General features: G+C 46.0%; 1 protein-coding gene across 5 annotated transcripts in view; it reads left to right on the forward strand.

The window, feature by feature from the left end:
• LOC138268449 (mothers against decapentaplegic homolog 4-like) overlaps nucleotides 1–16,391 on the forward strand; it is a 430,729-nt gene extending 414,338 nt beyond the window's left edge. For all 5 annotated transcript variants that reach the window (XM_069218099.1, XM_069218104.1, XM_069218102.1 and 2 more), the window contains one exon: nucleotides 1,439–16,391. In XM_069218099.1, coding sequence (XP_069074200.1) covers nucleotides 1,439–1,650 — 212 coding nt within the window. In that variant the 3' untranslated portion in view covers nucleotides 1,651–16,391. The remainder of the gene's footprint in view (nucleotides 1–1,438) is intronic.
• Nucleotides 16,392–22,119: the final 5,728 nt, after the last annotated feature.

Raw genomic sequence — 22,119 nt, forward strand, 5'->3', positions numbered from 1 at the left:
TGTCACTATTGGAAACATTGCAATAAGAGACCTGGAACAAAGCAAAGGCAGTTAATGATGGAGAACACATATCTGCTTCCTTAATTGATGCAGAAAAGGATGCATCAACATTCACCTTTAGGCAAATGGGAAACGCTACTGTAATGCAAAGATATGGCTGGCTAAAGAGCACATAATTCAGGCCAGAAAACCAGTCGAGAGTCATGGACATGCCCTTTGATGTGGCTAACATATTTTGAAATCAAAGTTGGTAAAACGCTACAAGCACAAAAGACTGACATAGAAATAGCCAGATCCTTAGGAGTGCTTTAAACTAAGTAACAACACAAAGTTTGCAGGTGCCAACAGCCAAAATCCTATAAAGAGAACTCATTCTTTCTACCATTCTGACAACACGGACCAGACAGGCAGCAGCTGAGACAACAGGGACTGCAGGGGTCCAAATTTAACAGGTGTTAGACATAAGGAGGAAATCCATAATTATTTTACTTTAAAACTTTACACACCTAGAATGAGACCAGAATTCTGAAATACTAACCAGTCAAATCTTTCGTGATCATTCTCACCTTCTCCCTCTGTCTTTCGCTGTACGCATAACTTTTCATGCTCTTTGGCTCTCTAATTCCCATTAAAAAAAGTACATGCTGTCCTTCTCTCACTAGTTACTTGTGAAATCTTCTGTCTGTCACACATCTCTCTCAAACACACTATGCAGAATGTTAATCTATGACGGGATAGCCTCCTTTGAGCTCACCCTCTATCATTATCCTTTCTTCCTTCTGTTTGCTTTCTCTGACTCATTCTCTCATTGTCCCTAAAGCCTCTCAGTCACGCTCTATTTTCCACGCTACCTGTTCACTTGATGTATCCTACTGTCTGTATAGCTTACATCTTTCTCTTTCTGTTTCTCTCTCAGTGATCACTGCATACTGTTACTGTCTCTGCTGCATATTGTCAGTGTAGGTGCCTACGTTCTCCAACTCCTACAATTTCTCTGTAGCCTCTTATGCTCACTCTTTTTCCTCTGTCTGTCTTCCATTGCCAGGAAAGTCTTCCACTGTGTCTTTCTTTTTTTATATTTTTTTTATAATCCATACAGCATGCCATGCTGTCATTCACAGGTTGACATTGTCTATGTGGCCTTCTCACTCTAGTTTGCATTGTAGGTGCAGTCTTCCATTTTCTCCATCATCAAATCTGTTTTTCTGTCTCTGTTTCACTTCCTCATTGTCTATGCATCCTGCCATGTTCTCCTGCTCACACTCTGGCCTTGTCAATGCTGCCTTCATACAGCCTCAGTTCAAATTATTTGTGCAACTTCCATGTTCTTTCTCTGCCCAAGATGTGCCCATAAACCTTTCATGGTCTCTCTTATTCTTGTGTTCTTGTTGTCTTTACAGTCTTCATACAGTGATGTTGACTCTGATTCCCCCACTAGGCCTCTCTGCAGCAGCTGGGATTGGAGTGGATGACCTGAGGCGTCTGTGCATTCTCAGACTTAGCTTTGTTAAGGGCTGGGGTCCAGATTACCCCCGGCAGAGCATTAAGCACACTCCTTGCTGGATCGAGGTACACTTACATCGCGCCCTGCAGCTCTTGGATGAAGTGCTTCACACGATGCCCATGGCAGACCCTGGGCCTGTAAACTAACAGAGCGGCTGGCAGTGACACTGGAATACTTGCCATCATTAGCTGTCTACAGAGCTGCACATTCCTTGAGACCAAGCAACATGGGTAGTGGTACTGGATGTATATAGTATCGTTCTGCTGTTCATTTCATGAAGGTTCTCTAACATAACAGAGCTGGTAAGCCAAATGTGAAGATAAAGAAGAGAACAGGCACCACCAACAATCAAGGAGCGACCGGCCTGCATTATCTCAGTATTGATGGTGGACATGGTACGTGGTCCATGGTATTGGCTGGGCTGAGGGCCACAGTCTCCGGCTTATCTAGCTTTTCTGTTGCAAAAACCTGCATTCAAGAGCTCCTCCCGTCTTGCAGGGAATGTGTATGATAGCTTGCCCATTATATATAAGCAAAAGATGTGCATGGGAGGCTCATGAGCTAATGGAGTATGCACTCCAAATTCCTAAGTCAGCAAACCGTTCCAAATTTAAGTTGAATGTCTGAGGGTTTGGGCAGTTGGGATTACTCCTGCTGCTACCAAAATTGAGTATGTTCAAACCTGCACTATCTTGTTTGGTTGATGCAACGTACTGAGTGGGTGCCAAGTATAGATGAGGACAAGATACCCACTCTTAGCATTTTGAAATACAATTGTAGATATGTTTTTTAACATAAGAGGTTTAATAAAGATTAAATCACCAAAAGGAAGCTGCAAATCAGCAAGACCAATAAGCTTGTCAACACTAACTTGTCAGTGGACGAGCCCTTAGCAGAAAGAGCAGAGCCCACAAATCTTGTCAAATCCTGCCAGCTGAACTTTTTAGGGATCTCATTATAGGTATGCCATACTAAAGAAGTCGCTGGCAAAGAGAAACAAAACAAATTCTCTTTTTTCCTTTCCCATCGCAGGTCTTGTTCAGCAATTCTCTGGGGAAAAAAGTTGTTTGGGGTGGGAAATAGCCTATACAACGCAGCCGGAAGTATGCAGTGCCATTCCAACTTGGGCAATACAACAAATGCGTTGTTACCACGTGTTCTTTTACCATGCAAGTTGTTACAATGACTTGCTTCAGGGAGCGCGCTGTTGGATTAGTGTTGGATTTTAAGTCCAAAATCTTCCCTGCTGTTGCTCAGACTGGAGTTGGAATAGTAAGTTATACTATTCCAAAGTCCAGCGCTTCCCTAAGGCAAGTCGTTGCAACGACTTGCGTGGTAAAGGAACACATGCTAGCAACACATTTGTTGTATTGCCTGTGTTGTAAAGGCATACATGCTAAACACATGTGTGTCTCTGTCCTTCAACCGTTTGGGATTAGGTCTCTGGCAGGATATGCAGGGCCTGATTTAGATTTTGGTGGACAGGTTACTCCGTCACAATGGTGAGGGATATCCTGCCTGCCGAAATACAAACCCCATTGTTTCCTCTGGGATTTATATTTTGGCGGACCAGATATCCATCCCCGCTGTGATGGAGTAACCCAACTGCCGAAATTTAAATCATGCCCTCTGTTTCTATATTGTACATGTTTTTAGGTGCCATATACTTACTGCAGCTTAACACGTTTTTGGATGTGCAATAACACATAGTATCCACTTTAATGATCACAATATGTTCAGAGGAGCTGTGCAGGGCCATTTAACAACTGGTCTGCAGTCAGTAGCTCACCAAAGATAAGTTATGCTTAAATGTTTATATGCTCAAAACTATAGTACAACCAACAATTTATTGAAGAACCTTGTGTTACCTGTTTACCAGGTGCTTGAAGATCCTTCATAGATAAGGCTGGCAGAGACTGTCATTAGGCTCCAACTTCACTTCCTTTTGAAAGAGCTGCTGTTCCCACTCAATGGCTACCTTTATGGACCTAATTTAAACCGTAAATTAAAAAAAACCTCTCTATTCTACTCAACGTACAGTGTTTTGAAAAATGCTGGGTCTTCTATATGCCTTGCGTGGCGGTGAGCATATACAGAGACAAATGTTTAATACAGTGACTTCAGAATCTCTCATTGTAGGAATCACTGAATGTTTGTAAAATGTTAAAGTCATAAGTAATTCAGTCTCCATCTCCTTCCCTCATGGTCATTCTTCTGATAACTTCTAGATGTTAGAGACAGAGGGTGCGGGAAGTCTGCCACAACTGAGGTGACATAGGATGGGCTACTCAAGTTCTTTCAAGTTGTATAATAACTTGCCTGTTTAAAAAAGAAAGAGGCATAAAATGTTTGATTTATTCTAGAATTTGACTTAATAGAAAGCGTTGAGCATATCTGCCAGTGCAGAAAGTGTTAATGGCTAGACTTCAGGCCTAAGAATCTCAAAGATGAAAATATCTTCAGGTCAAACACACAGTAGCTATACCCCCGAGTACAAAAGGGACACAGCATTAAAACACATAAAGGCTGTCATAAGCTGAAACAAAAGAAAATCTGCGATCCACCACTAAACTTGTACCACATGCTAAGGTATAGTGAGTGTCCCATAGCAGAGTCACTAAATACTCTAATACGTACAAGCGTGAAAGTGCATGTGATAGTGGTAATGAGGCAAGATCAAGCTGCAATTCTAACTTTCGATGATCTAGTTTTGTGCTTGCATTGAGTCTGTTTTATTAATGTTTCTTATTGACTTTTGCTGACCGTTGATCACAGGTCATTCGGGGATTCTGGCTTACTGCCAAAGCAAGAAGTGATTTGTGGATGCCCTTCAGAGTATGAAGATCATAAATTCATTGTACCTAATATACTCACAACGTTAACAAGGCTATAGGGGACAATGATGAAAAATTGAGAATAACCTACAGTTGATAGCAACCATAATGTTCCACTGCGCCATAAATGTCCACTGTTTTTCTAAAGCACTGATACTCCTGTTCAGCCTGTTTCTAAGCACGCTTGGCTTTGCTACGTTAAGTAACTGAGGGCTGGTAGAGTAGAAAACAAGGGCCAGATGTAGGAAAGTCCCAAATTGCGACTTGCAATTTGCGAGTCCCTGCGACTCGCAAATTGCAAGTCGCAATTTGGGATGCAGAAAGGTGTCTCAGACACCTTCTGCGAGTCGCTACGGGGTCACAAAGACCCACCTCATTAATATTAATGAGGTGGGTCGCAATTTGCGACCCCATAGCGACTCAGGGCACTCACAGGAATGGAGGCCTGCTGGGAACAGCAGACCTCCATGTCCGTGACTGCTTTTAAATAAAGCAGTTTTTTTTTTCAAAGTGCAACCTGTTTTCCTTAAAGGAAAACGAGCTGCACTTTGGAAAATAAACCGAAACCTTTTGTTTCGGTATTTTTCAGGGCAGGTAGTGGTCCATTGGACCACTGCCTGCTCTGAAAAATTATTTTTTGCTCTGAAAAATTATTTTTGGGTCCAGTCACAAAGGGGAAGGGGTCCCATGGGGACCCCTTCCCGTTTGCGACTGGGTTACCATCCACTTCAAGTGGATGGTAACTGCGAGTCCATTTGCGACCGCGAAAGGAGTTGCATACCATTGCGACTCGCAAATAGGAAGGGAACACCCCTTCCTATTTGCGACTCGGAAATGCATTTTGCGAGTCGGTGCCGACTCGCAAAATGCATTTCTACATAGCAAAGACGCATTTGCGACTCGCAAACGGCGATTTTCGCCGTTTGCGAGTCGCAAACTCTTTGCTACATCTGGCCCTAAATCCTTTGTTCTTCATCAGGGGACTGTTCAATTCATTCATACACACACACACTATCTCTTCCCTTGTGTGGCTTTCTAGAACAATAAATAGGGAAAAAACTAACAATGCCCAGCTGAAGGTGCATTTTCTATTTTGTTTTAAATTATACTTATTTAAACGTTGAGAAGGCTAATTCAGAGGTAATCTTTTCTGAAACATTATAAATGTATTTTTGAAAGGTAGTAATGAGCACATAAACTGCACAGTTTTTTAAAACCCTGCACTATGCATCTAAGCCAGCCAGGCTAACCTTTTATCTCAGAAGGCTCTGCTACCGCAGTCAAGAAGCACTTAATTTTGAAGATTGAATTAAGCATTAGGATCTTAATACTGAAAACCCATTTTAAGTAACAGGTTTTTATGGGGACAAGCCAAGGTGGGATGTTTATAAATTCATTGAAGATCCTCAAGATAAAGACAAATGTTTCTCTCACTTTGGCTCTTCCTTAACAGTTATAAACACCGAATAGTCCCACCCAAGCATTTGATCATTCAACACTTTTAAAAATAGTTACGTGCATACAAACAGGTCACCACTGTGACTGTTGTTGATGTATTTATCATGAATGTAGAGAATGAGTATCAAGATAAAGCATGAAAATGTCTATTCCTATAGTCCCTATACTTGGGACTTAAGTAAGTTTGATTTTGAAAGGTTTTAAATAAAAAAAAATAGCCTAAAAGGCCTGCGCTTATTGCTTAGAATATCTATACAGGGAGCTGGAAACAAGAACTGACCTAACTGCTACTGTGAGGGCATGAAGGTAGATAGATAAGATATTTATTGCACAATTAATTCAAATCATTATAATTGAAGTCCCCAGTGCATGGGAAAGAATACACTGTTAACTAGGAATTTAAAAAAAAAATATTAAAGCTGTTATAAAAGTCATAAAAAGGAAGAATAGTGAAATAAAATTAAAATTTTAAAAAAATTATAGAAAAAAGTTTGTAAAAAATAGGCAGCCCTTTCCTCCGCAGTGTAAAAGGCTCCCCTTTGTCCCCCTTCAACGGCTATTTGCAATCCAAATAAGGTTAGGATTGGTTGCCAAGCTTTCCCAATCAATCATTATATAAGTGTGCTATTCAGCACGGAGGAGTTTCAAAGACCTGGGTGGTAGCAAATAGTTTGGATACAAATTTATATATTTTTTTAAAAATGGGCCGCTAGCTGTGCTGAATCACTCTCAGACAAGCTTCTGCTGTGCCTCCACAGGTCTTAACATTTAAAATGTGCCATATTGGCTGAAGCCAAAATTTCCATAACAGGAGCAACTTATCACAGATAGAAAGTATGTGTCAATGATTCTTTTCCTGTAGCACAGAGGCAACATTGTCTGTCGGAGTCATCCAAATCCCTTCATCCGTACCAATAATATTTTAAAGGGATTAATCCAAATCGCAAGCCCATTAGCTGATGTTTCATGCAAGAGCTATGGGGCAGCAAAATATAGGATCAAAGGATCCCTGGCTCATACAGCGTTGAGGCCAACCCTCCGTGTGTCAATTTTGTTCATGGTTTGTACATGATATTCTGTTGATATTCGCCTTGCTTGCTTGATCTGCAATTTGGCAGCCAAGGTCACAGAATGGCCACTTGTCCAAATGTCATGTGCCTTTAGAGCATCATTTAGGTACTTGAGCCAATTTGTTGCTGGATTGCTTATCACTTCAGATTATACCTTTTTAATATGTTATTCTTATCCCACTTGGATTTAGGTTTGTAGGCTACAAATTTCACCGTTAGTATCCATTCTTGTGAGGAAAACCCAAAGAATTTGGACGTGCGATGCACAATTTGGGAGCAAAAATACTCTTCGATAACCGGAGGACTGCGCCCTATCCAGCCAGTTGGCCATTTTGTCTCTAAATGTCATTGCACTGTAAGAGATGGCAGTAAGGAATTTGCATCCCATTACCTTCAGGAGAGGGGCTAGGTCTGGATTCATCAATGATTTTTGCAGCTTGCGAAAGGCATATTCTAGGGAATTTGGTGCCCCCTGCTGGGCGTGGATGTGTGGTGCCAAGTGGCCCCTGTGGTCCAGCGAAACCCCCAAATACTTATATGCATCAACCAATTCCAAGGCCTTTCTCTCAATAAACCATATCCCCCTTTTTCCCTTTTGTGGGAGATTATCATAACATTTGTTTCTGTTACATTTATCTTTAAGTTATTGGCCCTGCAGTAGTTGGCGAGCACATTAGAGAGCCTCTGGAGGTCAACCGGCGTTTAGTCCAAGAGGACCTTATCGTCAGCATACTGGAGCGTTTGAAATTAAGGCCAGCCACTTTTGGCGGAAATGCCCTCACTGTCACAAGATGACCTGGCAGGTCAGCCAAGTACATGTTAAATATTAGTGGTTCCAGTATGCAACATTGCTTCAGGACTTATTTGTCAAGATTTTATCTGTGGTGGTCCATCTGGCGCCCACTGTTATTTTCACCCAGATGTCAGCATATAGGGCCATGATGGCTTTCAGTACTTTTTAAGGAATGCACCAGTTGTTCAGTTTTGACCAGAGTTTTGATCTTGATATACTGTCAAATGCTGTTTGAAAATCAGTAAACCCTGCAAAGAGGGTTTTGCCCTTTGCAGCAACAGTAGCTTCATGCAAGTGGGAGATTCAGATAAGGTTATCTTCAATATGGCAACCCTTTTAAAAGTCAGTTTGAGACAGGTGGATCAGCTTCCTTCCTCCGCCCAGGTTTGGAGCTCCCGGTTTAAAATGCTAGCGAAGCACTTCCCTTTTGTTTCGAGAAGCGCAATGAAGGGATAATGAAGGAATGGAATTCCTTAAAGGAACAGTGCCAGTTTTCCAGCTTGTAACGATTGTGGTCTACCTTTCTGCATTCTCCCCTTACTTTCATTTTGTCTTTAAAAAAGACATTTGATAAAGGGAGTTTTCTTGCTGCTGTTCTGAAAATAGTGCCAATGTTTATTGAAACTGGTCAGGTTTTTTATAACCAATTTTATTTATTTTGGAAGTAAACAAGACAATGAAGTGACTCCATAGCATTTCAATCAGTTGAATCAAAACAATACAATTGACAATAAGCAAAGTCATTCCAGTCAAAGGGGCAACCCATGATGAGACCGCCATTTCCCCCAAATTTTCTCGTATTTCCAAGGGCAACCACGCACTTCTAATATCAGTTTTTCTAATTGAAAGCACCAGTCCACCCAAGTCCCCATTTTGACACTGATGGCGCCACCAGGCTTCTCCATAATTGTGCAATGTCTCTTTTGGGTACCAGGCATGCAACCTCCACAAAAGTGTGATCAGTCCTTGGCCCATCCAACTCCTCCAAAAGCCCCACCAGTGCCATCTTAACAGACAGCTCAGTTGGGTGCCCCAGAACCTCAGAAATCTCTCGCTGCACTGCCTCCCAAAAGGGACGTACCTCCCAACATTCCCAGGCTACGTGCAGAAGGTGCGCCTCCAGGTGACCACATCTCAAACAGCCATTAGATGTTGCTGGGCATATTAGTTGTAGCCACAATTGGGACAAATATGTCATATGGAAGTAGTTGATCGGCATCATCTGCAGACGTGCAGATATGGCCAGTTCTCTGGGTGCAAGATATGCCTCCCTCCAGTCGTCCTCATCCAGCTCCCCCACCAAGGCTGCCCACCTGTCCCGGGGTCTGGTGAGGCCTTCAGGGGCATTTGTAAGCAGCGAGTGGTAGACTTGCGTCATGGCTCGCTTCCTCATGTGGCCCATAGGAAGTTTCCACTCAAGAGGGCTATAATCCAGGAGGGACAGGTCAATCAGCAGATGAGCGCACAGGGTGTGGCGCAGCTGGAGGAAGCAAAAGAACTGGTCATTGGCTAGGGCATATTGGGCCTGATTACAACCTTGGAGGAAGTGTTAATCCGTCCCAAAAGTGACGGTAAAGTGACGGATATACCACCAGCCGTATTACGAGTCCATTATATCCTATGGAACTCGTAATACGGCTGGTGGTATATCCGTCACATTTGGGACGGATTAACACCTCCTCCAAAGTTGTAATCAGGCCCATTGTTCCTTCAACTTCTAGAAGAACTTTGAAATGATCACCATCACACTCATCCCCCAGGTAGGTAATCCTGATTGTGTCCCACTGCCTAAAGTCCCTCAACTGGAATAATTGCTGCCCTGCCATAATGGCGTCAACTTAGTAAGGGGCCAGTTCCACCCCGTTAGTCACAAGGCCGCCCTCCAGCACCTCACCGCCACCCACGTGCAGTGTGGGACGTCCTGCTGGATTGGACCGCCCTTACAGTAAGCCCAGTAGGCCCTCAAACCCCAGGCGATAAAGCTCCAGACATAAGCTGGGTCATCCCACCCACCGGTGAACCACTCATTGACCGGCATTAATTGAGCAGCCAGATAAAATATATATAGCTGTCTGTATCCCGAGTCCATCATCATAGGGAGATTTTTCTTGCGGAGCAAAAAGCCACTCTGTGTTGCCCACCCGACCATATGAAGGAGGCAAGTTTGGAGGTGAGGGATCAGAACCAGCTACGGGGCACCGGATATGGGAAGTTTGTCAGGGACATACAGATAGCTAGGAAGACAATTCATCTTGAAGAGGGCATTGCGGCCTAATAGGCTCAGCGGCAGGCGACGCCAGCAAGCGCTCGGGACGGGCTGAAAGTTTAGCTGCCAAGCCACATCTTGAAGCGGGATAGGTGGATTCCAAAGTATTTAAACGCATTCCACCTCACTGGAATATCTGGCCACCAGACACTGCTCCCCCTCGTGTTTCCTCGCACCTCTACTAGTATTGACTTCTCGAGATTCAGTCTCAACCCGGAGGTCTCGCTGTATAGTATCAGGAGGTCCAGACAATGAGGTCTGGAGCTCTGTCCGTCTCCCAGGAACACCAGGATCTCATCAGCGTATAGGGACACACAATCCTCATAGCCAATCCCCCATTTCCAGCCACTGATGAGCGGTCACAACGTAGGAGACAAGCCAATGGCTCAATGGCCAGGGCAGGTAGCGATGGAGAGAGAGGGCAACCCTGGAGCGTTCCACGCCTAATTGGAAAGGGGTCTGACATAACACCATTAACCTGCTCCTGCGCCGATGGGTCTTGATAAAGGAGGTGGACCATTTTACGAAACGTCCGGCCATAGCCCATGCGCACCAGGACATCTTCAGGGAAGTTCCAGGCCAGGGTGTCAAAAGGCTTGTGGAAGTCTACCAAAAAGAGCGCCTGCCCACCCTCCAATCTCTCTATGAGAGCACCACCTGGACCACAATGACGTGTACTCCTGCCCGGCATAAACCCCCATTAGGTGGATCAAATGGGGCAGCGTGCGGGCTAGACAGGGCGCCAGAATCTGCACATATATTTTTAGGTCTGTGTTGATCAATGAAATGGGGCGGTAGAATGAACAATAATCCCAGGGTAGGTCACCCTTGAGTATATCCACGATCGTGGTGCAGTCAAGACCCAGGGCGAATAAGCCACACTGAAGCGCCTCCTCACGTGTGTTCCACATATGTGGCACCAGTTGTGAACAAAACTTCTTATAATATTAAATGGGGTACCCATCTGGGCCTGAGATTTTCGCGAACTGAAAGCCTGAGATGGCATCTTCCACCTCCTTCCTTGTCAGGGGTAGACCTAGCACTTCAGCCAGCGTGGCTGGAATGGAGGACAGTGGAATATCCCCCAGAATACGGTTCTTCTGTTCCTCTAGGAGTTGGGGGACCCGTGGATAGAGATCCTTATAATAGGAGGCAAAGGTGTGAGTGATCATTTGCAGTTCCTCCTGTACAGAACCCGTCTGGTCCCTGATGAGAGGGACCACCCGGGCCGAGACGTTACGGGTTGCCAACCAGTATAGCAGCTTCCCGGTCTTGTACCTTAGGTCCTACACCCTCTGCGTCGAGAGCACCAGCTGTCTTCCCCGTTCTACCCTAGCCGAACGTAGATCTGGATGCTCCAGGTCCACTATCCTGCTCTCTAACCCAGTTATCAATTGGGCCTTCCGGGCTTCTCGCCGCCTGACATAGCCTTTGATAATTCCAATCAGTGAGGGCTTGCCAGCTGCCCAGAGAATCATTGGCGGCGCCACTGATCCGGAGTGTTCCCTGAAGTAGTTCTTTAGCTCCCGATCTATGAAGTCAACACACTCAGGGTCCTTCAGGTGCCATGCTCTAAAGCACCACATTGGGCGCTGGACTTGTGAGGGGATGCCCCAGCCCATCAGAATGGGAGCATTGTCAGACATACAACAAGCAAGAATCTGGACCGAAGTGACGGTCAGGAGATCCACTGCTAGGAGCCATATCAGATCTACCCGCGCCTCCATGTGGTGGGCCGCAGACTGATGGGTGTTCGCTCGCAGTAGCGGATGCTAAGAACACCACGCGTAGCATAGGTCCAGAGAGTCCTCCCATGCCAACAAGCACGTCGCTACAGACCACCGACCTAGGTGGGGGTCAGCTGAAGTGTCTCGGGTAGGGTCTGGGACCACGTTGAAGCCACCCCCTATAATCGTAGTGCCCTGAGGAAGAGTCAACAGTAAGTTCTGCTGCTCAGTCAAACTGGGCTGTAGTAACTGTGGAGGGACATAGCAGGAAATAAGATTGACCTGTTTGCCGGACAGATGGCCATCAATGCCAGGATACCTCCCCAGAGGGTCAGCATGCGTCCTGGCCACAGACGGGGGCAATAACTTGTGGAGCATGAGGGCTACACCCCTCGAGCCTCTCGAGAGTACAGCATGGTACACCTGGTCATAGCCATAATGACTTAGAAATGCACTCTGGGTACCTACCAAGTGGGTCTCCTGCAGAACACCGGGGCGGTATCTTTTAATGTATCACAAAACGGTTGATCTCTTGATGCAATCTAGCAGACAGTTAACATTCCAAGAGAGTATCGTGTACATGGTAGTAGCATGTATGTATGCAGTGGGCTTCGCCAGACTCCCTCATGTGATCGAAGCTGCTGAGCTCGTGGGCTGCCATGGGAAGAGAGGGTCAATATGTTGTCCGATAGGACACTTACTGTGAACACAGCTAACCTAGAGAACAAGCGATTAACATAAACAGAACAATATAACACCACTCCCTGTGAAACCCCACCAACACCCCTCTCCCAATACTTCTACCCCCAAAGCATCTGTCGCCCCTTCCCAGTACATCTGCAACCAGCAAGCTAAAACAACTCAGTTGTTAGGGGTCCTTACGGCTAGACAATACCTTTGATAAGATTGTGTCGCCTGACAGCAACAGAGTAATCAACAGAAACAATTCCTGTCCCCCAGGCCATGACGGCTGCCCCAGGTCCATCTGCTGTGGCGCCCGCCATGTAGTCCAACTAAGCCCCGCTCACCAGGCCGTCGTCCTGCAGCCCACCTCACTGCGTCTGCAGTCAATCTGAAGGAATCTGCCTCTCCTCCCCTGAGACAAAAAGGGCGGGAGTGGCCACCAAGGCAGTGTCCAGGCCAGCCCCCGTCTGCAACTCATGAAGCGGCGAAGTCTCCGGGCGTCCATTGCGCTCTCCGCCCCCAGCTTGCGACTTCCGCAAGATCGCTTCTTTCGGTCCGGCAAGGAAATCTCCACAGGGTCTCCAGATCCTCTCGCCAGCCCCTCTTTCTGGCCTAGGGTTCCCAGGGCGCATTTCTCCGCCGCCCACTCCCATGCCTGCTCCAGAGTCTCAAAAAAATACATGTTGGATTGAAAAATTACTTTCTGGCAGGCTGGGAAGAGCAGTATATATTTGAGATTCAGCGCTCGCAGTTTCTGGCTGAGGGCCTCGAAGGATCTGCACTTTTGCTGCGCTGCCCTAGAGTAGTCTGGGAATATCAAGATTTTGGAGTTATGGCAACAGAGATCTGGCAACAGAGATCTGGCAAAATTGGTCAGTTTTTAAATTTAAAAAACTAAAGGAAATTCCAGTCTATGTCTCCTGTAGTTAAACGTCCAACATTATTTCTTACTTTTTTGTTAATGGCTTTTCTACAGAAAAGTTTTTTTATAAAGACATGTCATTTTAAAAGTGCTACAGGATCCGTAGCCTTGGTTTGGACTGTTCAGTGCTTATGGCTGTTCTGAAGATTCCCACTGTGGAGAACCAGGATTGCTGATGAATAACCTTTCCATACACACTATGTCACATGAAAAGCACTTCACAAAGAGGGAGTGAAAAGTGGTTGTATTAAAATAGCCTTCCTGTATAGAGCAGTAAAATTAAATGTATCGCATCTGTGAAACTAGTGCATTCTGGGTGTGGAAGATCAGCCCCACCTGTCAGAATACATTAAACATTGCCCATCTGTTCACTTTCTTTAAATTTGTTCCTTTTAATAAGAGATAAAAGTTTAAATTGGCTAACCTTAAAAAAAAAGGAAAAGAATGTTTTAAAGGCAACAGTGTACCCTGTCTCGAAAATGGTGGTCTGACCATTCTTTTTAAGGTCAGGAGGACATTAGCTTTCCATTGATGGACTCCACCTTGGCTCAATTGACATAAAGCTCCCTCTGATGGAAGGCCATTACACCTCCCACCCTAATTAGGTTGTATGGTGAGGTGTCCTTTTCATTCTGTCTGTCACCACAAGATTAACCTGGTGGTAAAGGATTAGAAAACTAATAAGGCTATCTGCCCTCCCACCCGTCAGGGAGGAAAACTCCCTGGGTGTGGGGGGCATTAGTTATTTGAGTTTATCAATAACACAATAACAAATTCCCTCTTTAGGAGTCTGTTGTTAAAAAATAAAAAAACAATTGTTAAAATTTGATGACCCTTCTAAATAGACATCGGCTGTCCACCAAACTTTTTGCACCTTGACTGGAACTGCCATCATAGCGTTCTCTTTCAAAGTACAGAGATCTCCCATGGGCCGGTGGTGATCTCTACAAATGACAGAAGGTAGCCAGTCAGGGTGGCAGATTAATGTCGTCACTACCCTGATAGACAGATGCATCCACCAAACTCAGGATCTGGTCCAAAGTATTTTGGGAGTCCACACATAGGTGGCTATTCAACTGTTCCTTATTATCCGTGAAGATCCAATGATGGATAAACTTATTTATTATGGAATAAAGACTTGTAGTCATGTGAGAAGTGTGTTTATCCCAGAATCACAGGCAGCTGTGAAGCTACTAGATCCTGTCTCCCAAACGACTGACTGACATATAGTACTCATATGGTACTCATCCAGTGCACACACATTTATATGCATTAGAATGGTACCTCCACAGTATGCTTATACTTTGACATGCTGTACTCATCATTAAACAGCAAACTACATAACTTAAAATAAGTCTTGTGTTATTCAACACACTAACAAAGGCCTGGTCAACTTTTATAGGTCTGATGTTAGCCAAGATCTCTTGATTTTTCTTAAAATTATATTATTATAATATAGTTATTAAGGATTCCTCTTGGTTTATTGGTCTGTTACGGTGTAATTCACATTTGTTTTCTGCCTACTATAGCATACAGCATGGGGCAGTAGGTCAGCCCATATCAGGCGTGGGCTAGCTTCATTGTGAGTGACAGCATTCTGCCCTTTCACAAGGAGCCCATCCACACACAAAATTGTTCTCTTAAGTGTTAGGAACTACTATAACAATATGTGCTTTATGATAGCAAACACAATGTTTGCTTCTAGCCAATATTTTTATTTGAATGATGAGGGCCTGGTAGCTTCGCAAAAATAAAGTTCTGCAAAAGCCACAACAAAACAAGCAGCCAAAAGAATGGCTGGCAACATCACATCTACTGCATTTGCCAGTGCTGATTTTATTATGCATCTTACATAAGTCATCAAGGTGCGGGACAAAAAAACTATTTCTTAATGCAGCAATTTTTGTGCGAATGGGTAATTGCCAAAATAATACTTAGCAACATATTTCTTATTTGATTTTGTAAAAAGGCAGTACTTGTCCAGACACCGAAACTTTTTCAACTTTTTTTAAACTCTTGAGTTTGTGGTTGTCAAATTTACCAGGGAATCCCTGTGCTGGGATGCCCACTTCCTTACCTTTCAGAGGGATTTACTCACCTGCAGGATTATTACACCATTGTGGGGGAATATTGCACATGAGTAAATGGTTATGTTCACCTTTGTAAATACCTTGCCCACATTTAAATCAAGCTATTTGTGCATGTAAATTGAACTTGTGTGTGTAAGAACAAGAGCAAACCTAGGAATGAGTTTTGTTGCTGCCAATTACACCTACTGTTGATATGGCTCTCTGTCTATCAGCTCCACGGGTGTTGGTACCCTTTTCAATTCCACCATTCACTCTTCCTGTTGAGACAGCCCTCCTGGCCATTTTTAATACCTCTATGAAGATTCCTGTTCCTTTGGCTAGTAAGATAAATACCCTATTAGAGATCCTACTTCTCTCAAAACTATTTCTCCGTTCTTCTAGTGACTAACTGTAGTAGTGGTGCCCCATCAGCCCTCCAACTTTATTTGCACGGCGAATAATAACCCAAAATGAATCTCAGAGTGATTAAAGATCCACACTTATCACACAGTACCATCATGAGGGCTGTGTCAAATTGTAACAAATGGTTCTGCTGATTTGTTTTAAACGCAACTTGATTTGTCCATACAAGAATCATATTCCACTTCTGACATTCAGTCAGAGCACAAGTACAGCAGGTTGATCGCACATCAAAATTTAAATTATTCCATGTCCTGATTTTCCGCACTCCTGTCATTAACTCCTTATTTAAACATGGTACCAAATTAAATTGTGGCTTTTATTGGACATGGTTAGTGCACCTTCTTTACATCTTGTGTTGCTACTTTTCAGATACAGAGTATTATTAGTCTATGTGATCACCAGTAATTTCCTACAAGAAAACTGATTTTACAGAAGGAAAGCCTCTGTTGTTGACACAAACGTTCGTCCCAAAGTCTCGATATTCTTCAGTCCAAAGAGATCTGCTTTTTATTGTCAAATATTCACTTACAGGATTTTTTATATTAGAGAAATGTTCAGATTTTCTTCTTGTTATTAATGTATTGATAAATCTTTTATGTGACTGCATCAAAGTAAATAAATAGCAGTTTTTCTACACCCAAGTAAGTTGTGTGGTCTGTTGAAACTTGGGTCTTGCATCTTCTTTTGGCGACATGGCATGGTGTATTGTACTTTCCTTGTATAATGTATTATTGATTTTTCAAAGCATAAGACATAATCATGCATAAACTGTGAACAGATTATTGTGGTAACCACGACAACTGTAGAGGAAAAACTGGATACAACGTGAGGTGCCAAAGTATAAAAACAGCTGCTTTGCTCACATGTCATTTCCCATGTAGGCTGCCTACATTTTGTGTGGTGTGCTAAATAAGGGTGGCGTACAAAACGTTGAAACCATTATGCAAAATTAAATGCCAACATTTTCTCTGTATGCTCCATAACTTTGAAGCACTTTACAGTAGATCAGTGGTTCAGTTATTTGAAATGTTCTCATGTGAAGGCTCAGACAATGTTCTCCACAGAGAAATAATTTATGCAGATGCTTTGTCCAAAGGAAACAAAACACCAGTATTGTTGCTCGCCAAACTCTCCCTTGCCATCACGTTTGACACAACAAGGCTACAAATTTCTGTTTACAAGTAGTCGAACGTGATTCCATTCCTGCCATACCCAGGAGACCATCCTCAAACTTTGCAACATCAGTCGAAGCAGAGTTCAAGTGCTGCTCTTCAACAAATGACACACATGAAATGGTCCATCTCACAGGTTTGTTCAGTGCAAGTAATTTCTCCAACAGGTAATGTTTTCTTACTCGGTTTAATCCTGTACTGCCTGAGACGAAATCGGACTTTGTATTTCTTCTTGCAGCCCCCCTAACAGAATCTTCCACTGAATCTTGGTTTTGAGGACCACCCGAGAGCCAATGCCTGGAGGCTCCTTCAGTCTAGTTATAGTTACTCCAGTATTGGAACTTTCAATAGATTCAGATGCTTGAATCAATCAATCAAATTTATAGAGCACGGTACACACCCGTGAAGGTCTCAAGGCGCTGGCGGGGGAGATCAAAGGGGGGGGGGGGGGGCAGGGAGGGTCACTGTTCGAACAACCATGTCTTGAGGTTCTTTCTGAAGAGCAAGAGGTCTTTGGTTTTGCGAAGGTTGGTGGGGAGGGAGTTCCAGGTTTTGGGGGCGAGGTAGGAGAAGGACCTGCCTCCTGTGGTGGTGTGTTGGATGCGGGGGACCGTGGCTAGGGCGAGGTCGGCTGATCGAAGGTTGCGTGTGGGAGTGTGGAAGTTCACTATTTCGTTGAGGTAGGCTGGGCCGGTGTTGTGGAGGGATTTGTGTGCATGGATGAGGATCTTGAATGTGATTCTCTTGTCTATGGGGAGCCAGTGAAGGGATTTGAGGTGTGGTTAGATTCGTTCGTGGCAGGGGAGGCCAAGGACGAGGCGTGCAGCTGTGTTCTGGATTCTCTGGAGTTTGCGTTTGAGTTTGTGTGTGGTGCCGGCATAGAGGGTGTTACCGTAGTCTAGTCTGCTGCTGATGAGTACATGTGTGACTGTCTTCCTGGTCTCTGGGGGAATCCACTTGAAGGATGCGGAGTGTGTGGAAGCAGGAGGAGGTTAGAGCATTGATTTGCTGTGTCATGGAGAGGGAGGGGTCCAGGATGATGCCGAGGTTGCGTGCGTGGTTTGCGGGGGTGGGTGCGGGGCCTAGGGCGGTGGGCCACCAGGAGTCGTCCCATGTGGTTTTGTTGGGGCCGAAGATGCTCAATTTTGTTGGAGTTGAGCTTGAGGTGGTTAGTGGTCATCCAGTTGGCGGTGTCGAGAAGAGCAGCGTGTAGGTTGGTTTTGGCGGTGGTGGGGTTGCGGTTGAGGGAGAGGATGAGTTGGGTGTCATCTGCGTAGGAGAGGATAGTGATTCTGTGTGCTCAGAGGATGTTGGCTAGGGGGATCATGTCGATGTTGAAGAGTGTGGGGCTGAGGGGGGACCCTTGGGGGACTTCGCAGATGATCTTGGTAGTGGTGGAGTGGAAGGGTGGAAGGCGGACTCTCTGGGTCCGGTTGGTGAGGAAGGAGGTGAGCCAGTCTAAGGCTTTGTGGCGAATTCCTATGTTGTGGAGGCGTGTGCAGAGTGTGTGGTGGCAGACGGTGTCAAAGGCTGCGGAGAGGTCTAGGAGGATGAGTGGGACGGTCTCACCTTTGTCGACTTTGGTCCTGATGTCGTCAGTGCATGGGATGAGAGCGGTTTCCGTGCTGTGGTTCTTGCGGAACCCGGATTGTGAGGGGTCAAGAGTGTTGTTTGCTTCGAGGAAGTGGGATAGGCGGGCGTTGACTAGTTTCTCGGCAACCTTGGCAGGGAAAGGGAGGAGGGGATGGGGCGGTAGTTGGAGAGGATCTCCGGGTCGGCTTGTTTTTTTTTTTTAGGAGAGCGGTGATTTCCGCGTGCTTCCAGGGGTCTGGGTAGGTGGCGGAGTCGAAAGAGGAGTTGATTATGTTGCGGAGTATGGGGGCGATGGTTGGGCTGGCTTTGTTGTAGATGCGATGTGGACAGGGGTCGGAGGGGGATCCGGAGTGGATGGAGTTCATGTTTTTTTCGGTTTCTTTGTGTGTGGTGGGGGCCCAGGTGGTGAGTGTGGTGGGGGGTCATGATTGGGGGTTGGGTGAGTAAAGGGTGTGTGTGGTGGGTGTATGTGGTATGAAGCTGTTGTGGATGTCCAGGATTTTGAGGTGGAAGTGGTTGGAAAGGGCGTCACATAGGGGCTGTGTGTGTGAGGGGTCTATGTTGCTGGCTTTGGGTTTGGCAAGTTCATTAATGATGGTGAAGAGTTCTTTGCTGTTTTGAGAGTTGTTGTCAAGGCGTGTCTTGTAGTGATCTCTTTTGGCGGTGCGTATGAGTTGGTGATGGGTGCAAATGGTGGTTTTGAGGGTGGATAAGTTGGCTGTAGAGGGTTCTAGTCACCATATTTTCCCAGCTTGAATCATTCCCCGTCGTAGAGACGGGAGTCCCCGGTGTATCATAATAGCAATTCAATGATAACTAAAGTGTATACAGGCCTAAGGCCTGCCATATTAGTAGTCTATCCTTGTTTATTTGGGAAAAAAGACCCAAAGCAGATTTCAGCCAATCAGGCTGCCCTTCCCTCTAGAACACTCCTGTGAGAAGCTCGAGTGCCTCAGATGTTCTACCGCACGTTGTGCTAGGGAGTCTTCACTGAGCTCTGCTCAGTCACATCTTTCTGAAACTAATTTTGGTATTTTTCTCCTCAGAATATTGTGGTTACTAGTCAAAGACTTTCAGATTTCTTCTCTAGTCTGCTCTACACCCAATTTCAAAAAAATTTCAACATGTCTGACAAGTAAAGGAAGAGTCTCTTCAGGGCCCACAAGACCTGTGGAAAGAAAAGGCTTCACTTTGAGGACCCCCACAAAGACAGCATATATTGCTTTTATCCACAACATACTGCTAAGGATTGTAAGGTATGCAGGACATTTTCTAACAAGACTCTTAAGGACAGGCTGCTTATGTGGCTCCAGAAATTAAAAACTAGTAAAAATCCTGTTTCCGATTCTAACAGTGAGAACTCTTTGGATCCTCTAGGAAAACTCAAAAAAGGGACATTTCTGATGGATACAACTACCTGTGGATTCCTCACCTCATGAATACTCCCATGGCGCCAGCCTTCGACGGAAATCTTCTTACTAGTCTCTGCACGTCGACGAGGACGTCACTGTCTCGCACGCGACGCCGTCTGACGTCATACAGGCAATAAGAGGTCCTCGACGACGTGCGGACGTCAGTTCCCTTTTTTCCGTGCATTCGAAACGGTTATCTTCGAGGGAGCAACTGTTACTCTTGCGGTTACAGTGTATATCTTGCTGCGTACTCTTTCTCTGTGGAAATAATGTCGCAGAGAAAGTCTGGATTTAAGCCTTGTCGTGAGTGTGGAGGCAAGATGTCGGTGACGGATCCTCATTCCGATTGCCTTTGGTGTTTGAGCTCCGACCACGACGTCTCGACTTGTGATTCGTGTCAGCACATGAATCCGAAGGCCATTAAAGAACGCGAGGCGAAGCTGTTTATGGCCAAGTCAAAGGAGAAGCATCACAAGAAAAAGTCTTCTCCAAGACATCGGCGTCATCGAGACTCCCGGCGCCGTAGAGAATCTCGGCGTCATTCAAGGGAGGCTCGTTCCAGGTCTCCGGATCGGCGCCGGAGGACATGGGAGGTCAGCCCCACGGTGACGCCGCATCCTTCGACGCCGTTGCTCTCTCCGACGTCTCCAACTTCGCCTGGACAGGCGTCGGTGATTGAGGTATTGGAGCCTCAGGTGTTTTCTCCGGCGCAGACGCCGAGGCCGGCGTCGGGGTCGCCTCCGAGTCAGGCACCCCAGTATCCGGCTTTTCCCACCCCTGGAGCCGATAGTTCCGCATTCTTGAATGCGATGTATGCCATCTTCCAACAGATGGCTCCAGGGGGTGCTCCGGCTGGGCCTTTGGCCTTTTCTTTGGGTGATCCTGCGCCTCTTCGGCCGGCACCCTTTATGCCCTTTCTCCCGTTTGGGAACGTGGGCTCGGCGCCAGTGTCGGCGCCGGTGGCCGCTCCGATGGCTTCGGAGGGATTGGCCCCAGGGATTTCCATCCCGTCGACGTCGAGATTTCGGCCTGTGACTCCGGTGGGTCCATCCGTTTCATCTGCTCTTCAGTCGGCGCCGAAGTTACCTGTGGCGCCGGATGCGGCGTCGGTGGCTTCGGAAGATCGGCGCCGATCTCCGACTTCGGCGGAGGTGTTGTCGACTCCGCGGATTGAGCAACGACTGCATTCAAGGAGGCGTGCTCTCCGGGTACTAGAGGAGCAGGAGTACCAACGAGCCCTAGAGGAAGGAGAGCTAGAGGACTCGGGTGATGGGCTGCGTGGACTGGAGTCGGCCAGTGGGCTGGACACTTCCCCTGAGTGGGACCTTTCGTCCCCGGGGGAATATACCGAGGAAGCTGCTTCCTTTCATACAGTGGTACGGAAGGCAGCTAGTTTTTTGGACCTGCCTTTGCCGGTGGTGGAGGCGAAACAAAACCTTTTGACAGAGGTGTTGCATCCGGCCTCAGCCGCGGCGGAGCCTCTATTACCTTTTAATGACGCTCTGCTGGATCCGGTTTTAGAGGTGTGGAAGAAGCCGGCATCTTCCCCAGCAGTTCACAGAGCCGTGGCCAGGAGGTATCGGACGGCTCCAACTGATCCTGGTTTCCTATCTAGGCACCCTACGCCGGAGAGCTTGGTTGTGCAGGCCTCCTGTTCGTCCAAATCAGCGCCTGGTTCTTTCCCGACGGTGCCTGGGGACAGAGACTCAAAAAAGCTAGAGGCGCAGTCGAAGAAGATTTTTTCGTCCTGCAGTCTGGCGTTAAAAGCCACTAATGCGACCTGTATCCTGGGGAGGTATATTCATGCTCTGATGGATGACATCTCCTCTTCGTTTACAGAGCTTCCCCAGGGTCTTTTGGATCTTGTCTCTGATACCCAGGCTGCTGCGACCCAAATTATCCAGACGGGACTGGATACCACCGACTCGGTAGCCAGAGCAATGGGCACAACTGTGGTGGAAAGGAGACAGGCCTGGCTACGTAACTCGGGCTTTTCGGCAGATGTACAGTCCACATTGTTGGATCTCCCGTTTGATGGGGACAAACTGTTTGGGGCTAAGGCTGATTCGGCCTTGGAACGTTTTAAGGAGAGCAGGGCCACGGCTAAGTCGTTGGGACTCCAAGCTCCTTCTTCCACGGCCTCTTCCAGATTCTTCAGGAGGTTTCGTGGATTTGGGCGTGGCTCTTCCTCC

Source organism: Pleurodeles waltl, chromosome 12 (assembly GCF_031143425.1).
Source record: "Pleurodeles waltl isolate 20211129_DDA chromosome 12, aPleWal1.hap1.20221129, whole genome shotgun sequence".
Taxonomy (NCBI): Eukaryota; Metazoa; Chordata; class Amphibia; order Caudata; family Salamandridae; genus Pleurodeles; species Pleurodeles waltl.